Genomic DNA, 11950 nt, shown 5'->3' with positions numbered 1-11950 from the left:
TGTTATGGCTGTTTTATTCCTGGAGCTGGAATTGGTTAATTTTTAACCGGTCCAATGATTGTTTTCCTTTCTTCTCTTTCTTTCCCCTCCTATTGTAACTTACTCATACTTTTATAGTTTTATATATACCTTCAAGAAAAGCTTTTACATAAATTAGTAGGAACGTCGGAATCAAACAGATCTGATGTTTTCTTGCCTCGGCAAACTAGGCACCGCAAAATTGCTGGCGAGGTCCATGGTAGCATATTAAGATGGAATCTCCTTGGTGGACACTACAACTACAAAACCAGAAACTAGGAAGTAGGGAGAAGAAGATGAGCTGGATTGAAAGGGAAAGAGATGACATGATGATGGCTACACAAGGTTCCCGATGCGCTTCAACTTTCCACATCCACAAGCCATCAGGCAGGGTGTTTACACACATCTTCCCGACAAGATCAGCATCCCTGTCGATCGTCCTAACCCTTGAGCAAGATCTGCAGAATCATCAAATACCATCTACAATTGGAAACATCAAACATGGAGCTGGCCACTATTCTGCTGCTGTCTCACGCCGCTCTGGTTGATACTACCTATGAAATTCCTGCAAATTTTAGTGCGTTTCAAGCGGGACCTAAGAAGATTGCAGACATAGCAACTCACATTCAGATGTCTATACTCTCCTTTTTTGCGAATTAAAAGTAATTCAGATGTGTATACTCAAGCAAAAGAAGCCAAGCATTTCTCATTAGAGTAGCGATACATTAAAAGTAAGACATACAGGGCAGCTAATTTCCGCATGTGTCTTGGGATCTGACGAAGCCTAAGTAAAACAACAGCATGAGAAAAGTGTTATTCCTCTGCGCTACCAAGTTTTCAGCTGAGACGGATGGCTGCAAATGCCATCTTCTAGTCCGGGGTCCGTCCGGCGGCACTACTCCGGCTTCCTTCCTCCTAGAACTAGAAGAAGGCTCGGCTTCCGTAGAACACCTTGGGAGATTTCTCCTGCGCAGCCCCGGCCGTCGGTTTCTTCGCCGCCGCGCTCGAGTCGGTGCCGCTGGAATCCGTGGGCGAGGCGGCGGCAGGGCCGCTCCCACTCTTGTCGCTGCCATTGTCCATGTCCAGCGGGAGCTTCATCTTGGCCAGCGACTCCGTGAACTGCTGCATGCTCTTCATGTACATGTCCATGATCTCCTTCTGGTTCACCTGCACCTCCTCCGCGAAGTTGAAGCTCATCGCCGGCGGCGGCTTGTCCACCGCGTTCTCAGACACGGTGCTGGGCGAGTTCACCGCCGGGCTCTCCTGAACGGTGGGAGACGAATCGACCTCCGCCGCGTCCGAGGCCTTCTCCTTCTGGCCTGCTGATGAGAGGGCGTTTCCTGACGGCTCGGACGGGTTGGACTGCGGGGTGGCCGGGACGGCCGCGGCCGGGGACTCCGTGGTGGACACGCTGCTGGCTGCCGTCTCGCTCCGGAAGGCGCCGGCCGAGTCGGCGGTGCTGTAGTCCGTGGAGAAGCTCTGCACGACGCGCACGCCAGCGTCGTGGGACTCGGTGGCGGCGCCATCCACGTCCTCCGAGGTCAGGAGGCTCTCGGAGCTCTGCGTTTCCATGGCCGTGCACGGCAGCCCAACATATTCCGAGAGCATAATCTGGTTTTCCTCCACAAGATTCATGTCAGGGAACTCCATGTTCTCGTAGTCCTTCCCTGCGCCAGCGCCGGCTCCGCCGCCGGCGTTCTCGCACTCATCCGGATCGGCCAGCGCAGGCTTGGGCGTGGGCGAGACGGGAATGACATCGGGCACGACCCCGATGTACGAGAGCTCGAGCTCCAAGAACCCGGCCGGGGAGTGGAAGAGGTCGTTGGTGGAGAGCGGGAACTCGCGCGCGAGCGTGCCGCCCTCGGCGGCGACGACGTCCGGGAGCGGCACGAGCGCGAAGCCCAGCAGCTGGTCCTGCAGGTAGTTCTTGACCCGGCTGAGCATCCAGACCTCGCAGCGGAGCGCGGCGTCGACGTCCCCCGCGCGCACGCCGACGCGCACGGACTGGTCAAACACCGGGTTGCGGCCGCCGCCATTGATGACCTGCGTGGACGCCGCCGGCGCGCCCTCCCCCGGCAGCGAGAGGCGCGCGTACACGTCCTGCTTGTGGTAGATGCAGATGTTCTGGATGTCCCGCGCGCTCCGCACGTGCACGTCCACGTACCCGATCAGCTCCCCGCCCCCGTTCGTGGAGGCGGCCGGCGCAGAAACCGCCTCCATCTGCTGCTGCTGCTGCGACTCCATGATGAAGAAAGCACCTCCGCCGCTAGCTCCTCCGCAACTGCAACCAAGAAACAAGCACGAATCAAACGAAATCCATACAAGATTAGCGTTAATTCCCCAGCACACAGGTGGGAGAGCAGCTGGATGGTCAAAATCCAAGATTAGGTGCGCAAGCCGGAGATAAGGAACCGTCGGCGGACGCTTACCACTGTACAGCGAACCAAACCGGAACCGCACACCAGCCAGCCAACTCGATTCAACTCAACTCAACTACTCAAACATCAACCGGAGATAAAGAACTCCTCAACAAATTTCCATGCCAGGGAGAAGTCGATCGATGCATAGGTAGGTCCCCGTCCCAACCAAGGGAAAGCGCAAGCAAGAGCTCAAATCCCACGGAAAACAAGGAAGCAAACAAGAGGGGGGGACGTCCCTCAGACTCAGACTCAGAGCGTGCTTACCCAGCGTGTGTCTCGTCTGTCCCGGCGGAGAAGAAGCAGCAGCGCCACTGGAATCAGGCGGGGTCGGGAGAGAGGGCGAGGGCCGGGACGGGACGGGAGGGGCTCGAGGACGGATATAACGCCAAAGTCCAAAGGGAATTAGGGCAGTAGCACGGGATTTTTTTATAGCCCCCTCCCCGCCCTCTGCCTTTCTTTTCTACACCCTTTACCTAACTGCGCTCGCTTTTATTGCCTTGTTCGGCCTTAGCCGCCAGCCAGCCAGCCTCCACAGACAGTCCACAGCACAGCAGCCTAATCTACTCCTACAGGCAGGCTGATTGCTAATCTAACCGATGATATTATTGGCACGCTTAGCCGTAGATTATTCAGATCACGCGGTGGTAGTGTTCAAAAGCGGGCGGTGCCGCGGCCGCACACTTAGCCGTCAGGAGACTGCGCACGTTCCGGAGGCGTAGAAAATGGGGTGCCGCCGTAGCTTTAGAGAGCCGGGCGCATATACGGGTGGAAAATACGGGAAAGGGGTCGCGGGCAGGCGGGGAGCGCTTTGTTCCGCTGGTCTTTCAAGTTTCCACGGTGCGGAAAAGTCAGAGGGATTCTGCGAGCGCAAGCGGCCGCAGCGGGCCGGCCTGGGCTTGGAGCCTTGTGGCTGGCCGCAGCGCGTGACGGGGCCGGCCAATGGGGCGCCGCCACCTCCCTCCGTGGGTGGGCCCGCGGCGTGGGGGCGGGGGAGGCCTTTTGATGGGAGGCTGCGTTTCGTTTTTGTTTTTAATTGACGAGAACCGTCTGGGCTCGCTAAGCAGCAGGAAGGAGGAGAGGTTTCGCGGGCGCGCGCGCGGGTGGGTGTGGGTGTGGGTGTGGTTGTGGTGGGGCGCGTCGCTGTCAGTGGGGGACCCGGCGCGGCCGCACGCTTGCGCAGAGTTTTCAAAGCGGATATCATCCGCTTCTGCGGCCGCCATCATTCCTCGCCCGCGCCTCACCGATCCGAGGATGCATCCAATGCACCCATGCCGTAGATAGAACATTTCAAAAAATCCGAAGAAAAATCTAGAGCTCAACTAATGCTATGTACTACGTAGTATTAAGTGTTGAATTTTGTCATTTTCTTTTTCTGAGCTATCTTTCAAATTTTATTTTGAATTTTCATGACAACCTACGTTTGTGTTGTGTGAATGTGCTAGCTTTTTTTTCGTAATATTTCAATGCGAGTACGGTGCACCAGATATTCTCCGATCCATCGATCGCTTGCTCGCTCGTCCGCTGCCAAGCTGTTATTTTTACTCAATGGCCCCTGAAGAAACTTGTTTCGCCCACTGACAACTCAAACTTATTTCACCGTCTGACCCCGCTTTAGCGTCTAATATCTTGGCGTCTAAAGTACCCGTGGAGTCAGAGTTTAATTTTTGGACTTGACATCGGTGCTCACATTTTTTTGATTTTATTTCAGGCATTCCAATGAGACGTTCTCATTGATTATGAAAGAGTATGTGACGACTTTGTTAATCTCAAGATGATATGCCGGCTCAGTCTCTCGGAGATGCTCATATGGGTAGGGTGTGCGTCGTGTGTTCATAAAGATGAATGTGTGTATATACAAGTGTCTACGTCTATATTGTGTTAAAAAGACAATAAGAGGATTGACAAACCAACCTATAATTAGATGGTTATAGAAGAACTGTGGTATCCCAAACTCATCAGGGTCAAACTATAAGACTTGATACTGGTGCTCATATTTTCCTGTATTTATTTCAAACCTTTCGACAAACTGCATTCTGTGAGAGATGTTCTTGTCGTCTACGAAGGCGTCTGTAACGATCATTCTCAAGATGATACGCCGCTAGAAGGTGCTTATAGGTAGAACGTTAAATAATAGTAATAATAATAATAATAATAATAATAATAATAATAATAATAACAAAAAATGAGGATTGTTTCTGTCTGTCTGTCATAAAATTACCGCTGAAGTTGGCAGAAATTACAGCAATGCCACAGACAAGTAAAAAACCGGTTCTCTGTACTACGCCCGTTCGTGCTGCCCGCACTGGGTTAATGGGCCACGTTTGACCTCTGGGCCGGCCTGCCTCCTAGTGCAGCCCATTAGCTATTAGGAAAAAGAAATTCTCACAAAGAAAAAGCTGTTATGAAAAAGAAAAGTGAGTCCCTACAGCTCGAACCAACACACAACCTCACACACCATCGTGTATTCCTTCCTCTTTGAATTTTCCTGTCCGTCGGTAATAAGTACCCAAAAAATATTCAAAGGTCCTGTTGTATTTAACGCATTACAGAGGCTCATACATATCCATATACACTCATCTCTATAAATATACGCACGTACACTATATCCCTACGAACACCTCTGATAGACTGAACCAGCACATCGTCTTGAGATTGACGAAGTTGCCACAGACTCCTTCATAGTCAATGAGAATATCTTCTCCCACTGAACGCACATCGCCAGAAGACGCGAAATAAATTCAGAAAAATGCGAGCATCCAAGTTTGAGACTTGGACTCTAGTGGGCAGAGGATACTATAGGTTGGTTCGCATGACTTGTCTTCTTACCACTCGTGTCCAATTGGGACTCATGCAAGATTCGTTTTTCAATAGCCCAGAAATATGTAGTCCTCACTTCATACAAAGCAGAATCCATTATCTTTATATATATGCAAGTTGCCCTAATTTGCTACCATGGACCAGCATGGGACGCCGTCATCATCCCCAATGCACCGAAGCTCACCTAGTTGAACCCTCACACCACTAAGAATGCATTAAGGAGTAAAATCCATTCAAACGAAGAGGAGCTCGAACCATGTATCATTGAGTACGAATTTGATCGTTCAATCTACACCGACCACTACAAGCCCACGACATGCTAGTTGGGAAAATTTTCAATTACTCGCACGCATCTACTCACCTACATTTTGCCAGCCTCCTAGATATTGTCGATCATCATATTACTATTATTGTCTGCGCGCACCATGTTCCATCTCATCGACATACATGACCCGGATGTTTCCAACTCCAACGCAATAAGGAGCATGTGTTGGCAATACTACATGTTTTGAGAATTGCTGGTTGGAATATTGGAAGTAAAAGTCGCATATCACTAATATTGGAGCACCTAAATCTCACTTCATGGAATATTAGAGCAGAAATAGTGGAACTGCGTGATTGACACCAGGATTGTTTTTTCTTCTGCATGTATGCTACATCCTCACTTTTTGCATCACGATATATTTGATGAGATCTAATCAAATTATTTGCAATGCAGTGTAATGCCAGTGATTTGGTGTCCAATCCTATAAAACCATCTCGTTCGTAACTTTCACTTATTTGACTGGCAAAGAGGTAGATATTAGGAAGGAGATATGAGGTGTCTCTGAAGTTCAACATCTAATTCAAACATCACAAAAGATGAGAATTATAATTCAAAGGGATTAAATACTAACCTGCTAAATTCTTTTAGAAGAATTAACCAATTAGTATCTCGGTGAGTAACTTTGAACTAGCTACTAATTTTAAAATGTGTTTAGCTGCTAATTTTAAAATGGGTTGGCGTGTTAAAAGAGAAGGCGTAGAGCCATGAGAGGTCTTGACGATGCTTATTAAGTTAGAGGTGTGTGATTTTTCTCACCCGTTGCAAATGCACGGGTGTATTTCTTAGTAACATAAACTTCATTATCCGGTACTACCTTTATAGCTTAATATGAGGCGTTTTTGGACACTATATGACAGTGTCAAAAAAGATCTTATATTTTGTTATGAATGGAATACATTTTTGGCACTAGGATGAGCTAAGATGTTTTTCATTGTCCAGATATATAATTTTATTGTTAAATAAGAAGATATCTACATACAGAGAGTTGGTCCAATGTATAGTAAAACCCAAAAGAAAAAGCCTAAATTACAGACGAATCTGGATAAGGCCCAAGAAAAAAACAGCTGTTGTTGCTCACCAATCCAAGAGAACGAATCGACATAAAGACCACACTGAAACAGTGCTACTACGATCCTCAATAAAAAAAAACAGTGCTACTACTAGTAACTTGCAAAATAAAACCGTCTGATTATTCTAAACCCCGGAATCAAATGCCTACGTGGTGCCGACCGCGCGTGAACACGGAGTAGTAATAATGAAGCGCTAGTACAGTAGTACTACTGGCAGATGCAGATCAGACGTAGCCCTCCAACGTTCGACTCAGAGAATCGAAGAGAGGTGCATGCACCCGGCCACAGATTTCTTCCACTTTTTCCCCTGGTGAAGCAGTATCGCCTGCATTTTATTCCAAAGAAAAGAAAAAAAAAAGAGTATTCCATCGGCCACCCGGCGTGCAGGATATGGATCGAGATCCAGCCCATCTGCCGCTACAGCGAATTCTGGTTGCCATGGCGCCTAGCCTAGCCTGCTCTGCTACGGTGAAGGCGACATGGTCTGCGCCTTGTTTGATCATCACGTGTACTGTGTACGGGGCGAGGCATGATTGGAAGCACGGAGTACTCCCTTCATTTCACAACATAGTATTTCCTCTATTTCCGTGCTTCAACTTTGACCGTAAATTTAACTATCAAGATCGATTGCGGCGGGAGCAAAAAATATATCAGTGAATTCGTATTCGAAAGAAGTTTTTAATTATATAATTTTTTCTTCCGCCGTATTTGATCTCATTGGTTAAATTTATGGTCAAAGTTGAACCTCGGAATACACAGGCATACTATATTTTAGAATGGAGAAAGTATCGTTTTGCTGTGCAATGCTAACCGTGTGGCGGTGCCACATGACGGGCGTTGGTAGGCGCCGGTGCAAGTGAGAAGGACGGGGGGTCCGGCGCCGGTGCAGCCGATCACGTGGTGTGACTTGCCGCCAAAACGGTCGTCGCTTTCCACTTGATTGAATGCGTGCGCCATGCCCGGCCGGTACGAGTCGTCGCGATTGACTGGTGGAGTGATAGATCACAAACGTTGGTGACGCCTAGTTAGTCTTTAAAGCAATTTTAATGGGACGACCTATTTCGTCTCTTTACGTTCGTTTGGATCGGCGCGGACAAAAGTGGTGGCCCAACGTGTCGACCCAAACTTAAATCGTGTCCGTCTAGTGTCCGCGCCAACCCATTTCCGACTCAAAATTATGCCTGAAATGCGTCGGCGCGGACGTGCCGCGCGTCTCCTCACCGTCCGCCGCATCCACACCTGGCGGCCACCCAACCGCCACCGGTTGTTTTATTTATGATGACCACCGACAACGGCCCACGCGTCAGCCAGTGAAAGCATTCTTTTTTAACCACGCGTGCGGCGGGGTCGGCCTCATCTACTTCTCCCGTCCACATCTGACCTCACAACACTCCCTTTGCTTCCTCGCCGGCGACCACAAACCCTAGCGCGTCCATGGGCCTCTTCGGCAGCAGCAAGGGCAAGGGCAAGGGCACCCCCGGCGCCTCGTCCTCCCGTGCTCCGCTCCCCCCCCCCCTCCTCCTCCTCCTCCGGCGACGCGTTTTCGCCCTGGTCGCCGGCGCCTGCACATCCCGGTGCACCAAGCGCGGTGGCACTGGAAGTACATGCAGCCATTGTCGTACCCCGATGTCACGCTGCCGCACCGTTGGCATTTGGATCCGCAGCGGATCCCGGTGCCGACGGTTCCGCGTACCAAACGGGCGCACGACGACGAGGTGCCCAGGCGCGCGCATGACGACGAGGTGCCCAGGCGCGCGCAGCTCACGCCGGAGCAGCGTCGGCTGCCAGAGTACGCCGCCGACTCCCCCAACTGGGAGGCGTGGTTCGCCCTTGAACACGAGAAGCAACGACGCTCGGATATCGACGCTGTCCCGCCACCGTTCCCACCGCCGCCCCCGCAGGTAGAGCCGGAGGACATGGAGGCGGAGGCGGAGTACCAAGCCGCCCTCAAGGAGGCCCTGCAAGATGCGCACTGGAATGGGCTGGAGCAAGCCCTTGCCCTGTCGGCGGCGGGGGACTCCGTCCACACCCCGCTCTTCGTGCCACCGTCGCCACCCGTCCAGCCCAAGCCCAAGCTGGAGCCGGAGCCAACGCGTAAGCGTTCCCCGCCTCCACCCACTTGGCCAGTGGAGGCCTACTCGTGGACGGGTCAGTATCGCGAGTGGGTGAGCGCGCCTTCCGTCCACTTCGCCGCGACGCCGGAGAAGGAGGCGGCCCACCTCGCGCGATGGAAGGATCACTGGCTCCGCCAGGAGCAGGCCGACTGCGAGGAGCAGATGCGCTACGAGTCCATGCTCCAACGCGATGCGGAGGCGCTCCGACTCGTGGAGGAGGAGGAGGAGCGCGCGGCTTGCCGCAATGTCGCCGCCGGAGGAGGCTGCCCTGGCAGCGTACCGGGCGGCGTTCGGGTGGGCTGGCCCTGCTCCAGTCTTCATCGACCTCACCGACGACGACGACATCGACGACAAGGGCAAGAGCAAGGCCGACGGCGTCTAGGGCAGCGTGCGGGGCGGCAGCAGGCGGGCGCAGACTTTTCTTAATGTTTTATTTAATGTTTATTAGATTTAGGTGGACTTTGGCCGGCGTTTGACCGGCCACTTCATGTTTAATTATATTTATTTCGTGCAATTTGTTATTTTTTTTCATGACGGCACATTTGGGTTGGCCTTCCTGTTGGGCGATCAAGCCGATCCATTTTAAAATACGAACGCGCATGTCCGCCTGGCCAACTCAAACAAACAAAAAAAGTACGCGTCTGTTTGGGTCGCCCCGTTGAAGTTGCTTTTATCGTACCTTGTCTACTTTCATTGTACTAGATGGAGTGTTAGTATTTCTCTTGGTTCACTAGCTCCCTTCACTGTCCTTACGTATTGGCTAAGACAGTTGAGTGACTGGAAACAACACTGAACGGAGAAGGGCACAAGACTTTCGGCACAGGGAGGGGGCACCGTACATGCGTGAGGATGGATTCGGTGGTTCACCGTGCATTCAACAGGGCTTCGGTCCGTGGCCCGGCCGGAAGACTGGTGGGCAAGGAGGAGGTCCCGGCCGCACCAGATCCATGGTCCCTGTGAAAACGCTTGACCCCAGAGAAGAAGTGCGCTAGTACAAGGCAACTGCACCGCCTCGCGTCCGCAGTCCGCAGTCCGCACGCACATGGCCGGCCAGTGCCGTTACGTACGGAGCAGCATGGGGGCGCGTCTCCATGCGTGGCGGGACACCATCATCATTCATTCATCAATCGCTTCCGCCATCACCACATGAAAACAAAGACGAGTTTGGCGGGCGTCCACGGCGCCGACGTTTCGCAAGTTTCTCCATCGGTGCAGCCCCCGGCACGGCCTCTCTCCCTCTTTCTTTCTTCAGGCTTCGTGCTGCAACTGGGCGTCGGCACAGCGCGCGTGCGTACGCGCGCAGTCTGTCACGCGACGACGAGGACACGAGCTACCGAACGCGCGAGCCCGCGTGAGCGTGTTGGGTCGGAAAAGAAGAGCGTTTTACAGATCACGGGCCGCTATAGTTTATGAATGAGCGCCAGGTAGGTAACGTCGGCTGCATATTTTATGGCCGGCGGCCGGCTGACTGACTGATGCCGATGCGCGACCCTTGTTGGCGAGCCGTCGGCGGCACCTCCAATTTGGAATGTACTACTATTCATGCATTTTCTATGTGCTGTGCTGACTGACCACACGGGCCACACTTAGCAGCATAAGTTTGCGAGAGGGCTTGCTCACGCTGTTTCTGACTCCAGCACAAAAACACAAGTGGTAGTTGCGCCTCTGAAAACTCCAAGCTATGGACGTGCATCTGCAAGCTGTTCCGGCTCAGAAAACAGAGATAAAAGACCCACCAAACCAGGGTCAAAACATGGCCTGCCAGCAGAGTCAAATAGCCTACGCCCTCTTCGCGTTGCCACTGGGTTGGTAAATCTGAACACACATTTCCACCGCAAAAGCGAGCGGTCAAGCAGATAGAATCGGCGTCAGCGTCACTGTCACGTCCTAGTAAGCCATAGCTATAAACAACAACAGGAACACGAGGAGCGGGTCAGCTCTGGAGACCGGAGGACGCAGCCCAACAGCGCTCAACTGTGCTACGTCCACGGAACTTCGCCATCCCGATCCGTTAGCCAGGCGGGTCGTACTCTGACGCTAAATCAATGTAACAGGCGGCAACTCGGACACGGGTCACTCGGCCAGCTAGCCAAGACAACGACCCGAGATTACGAAAGCTGTGCGACGTACCGCCGGTCTGGGGCTTGTCCTCGGAGCCGAAACCTATCGCCAGCATCGCACGAACCCTTCTGCCAAGGTTCGGCTGGCATTCCTGATCTTTGGCTCATGTGTTGCATCAGGAACCAGTGGTCGGGACAGGCCTATGTCGATCAGTCACAAAGGGGGCCACTAGTTATGACAGCCAGCCAGCTTAATCTTGAATGAATTGTTGAGTGCAACCATGGCATACCACACTGGCATGCATTGGTTCGCCATAGCTGTGTTACTGATCATGACCGCACCGCAGCTATCGCAGCGAACCAGTCACTGGAAGCAGCAGCTTCCATATGGATTACATCAGGTAAATAAGCTGAGTGCCGGAGCTACAAAATGGTAGAAACAGACCAATTGGAGCAGGAGAAATCGGGGAACAAACAGTCTGCGAAACTAGTCACGCTAAAAAGATCATAAAACGGAACTGGGGGGATTTGGACTCCAAACATCAAGTAAAAAAGACATGGTTTGGCTATCCAACATTCCCCTATAACCTCGCGAAGCCAAGCCGGCATTACCATATTACCGCCCTAACATACATCCTGTACACAGCTACAACCCGACACCACACATATAACCGAGCAGCAATCCATGTCCTCTCCTAAGATAACCTGGATGCTCCTCTCAACTGATGTTAGTGACCAACCATCTAACCTTCCATCGCTCGCTGTCGCAGACCACATATGTATTCACATAACCCAGCCAAGAGCCGGCCGTTATTTACACATGATCATCGCGCCCCGTCCCATCCATATAGGGCTGCTCTGTTCTCGACGCCAAAATCAAGAACGGAGCCGGCGAGGTGAAAGACAAACCAAGCATTACTTTCTGCATTTCACCATACCAGTGCTGCATTGCATTACCTAGCCAAGCTCGTAGCTTCGTCGCATGACCAGCGCGTCACCGAGCCATGCTCGTAGCTGCGCCGCCTGGTCCGGCTCGGCAGCCACCGCCCCCTTGTCGCTGCTCGCGCAAGTAACCTAGCAAGGTCTCAGACTGCAAATCACACAACCAAACGTATAAGTGGCTTGG

At 52.2% G+C, this 11950-nt stretch overlaps 1 protein-coding gene across 2 annotated transcripts; it reads right to left on the bottom strand.

Annotated features, from left to right (window-relative positions):
- Positions 1-694: 694 nt before the first annotated feature.
- On the bottom strand, positions 695-2899 carry LOC125536479. 2 transcript variants are annotated; one of them, XM_048699707.1, is made up of 2 exons: positions 2703-2899; positions 695-2299 (listed from the first exon to the last, which is right to left on the bottom strand). In XM_048699707.1, exon 2 carries the CDS (start codon positions 2260-2262, stop codon positions 940-942), a length of 1323 nt encoding a protein of 440 aa, XP_048555664.1. In that variant the 5' UTR covers positions 2263-2299; positions 2703-2899; the 3' UTR covers positions 695-939. The 2 variants fall into 2 exon arrangements, with proteins under 2 accessions (XP_048555664.1, XP_048555665.1); XM_048699708.1 differs by lacking the exon at positions 2703-2899 and adding an exon at positions 2448-2696.
- Positions 2900-11950: the final 9051 nt, after the last annotated feature.

This window comes from Triticum urartu, chromosome 2 (assembly GCF_003073215.2).
Source record: "Triticum urartu cultivar G1812 chromosome 2, Tu2.1, whole genome shotgun sequence".
Classification (NCBI taxonomy): Eukaryota; Viridiplantae; Streptophyta; class Magnoliopsida; order Poales; family Poaceae; genus Triticum; species Triticum urartu.
Note: the sequence above shows the minus strand (reverse complement) of the source record. Positions and strands in the feature narration are given on the sequence as shown.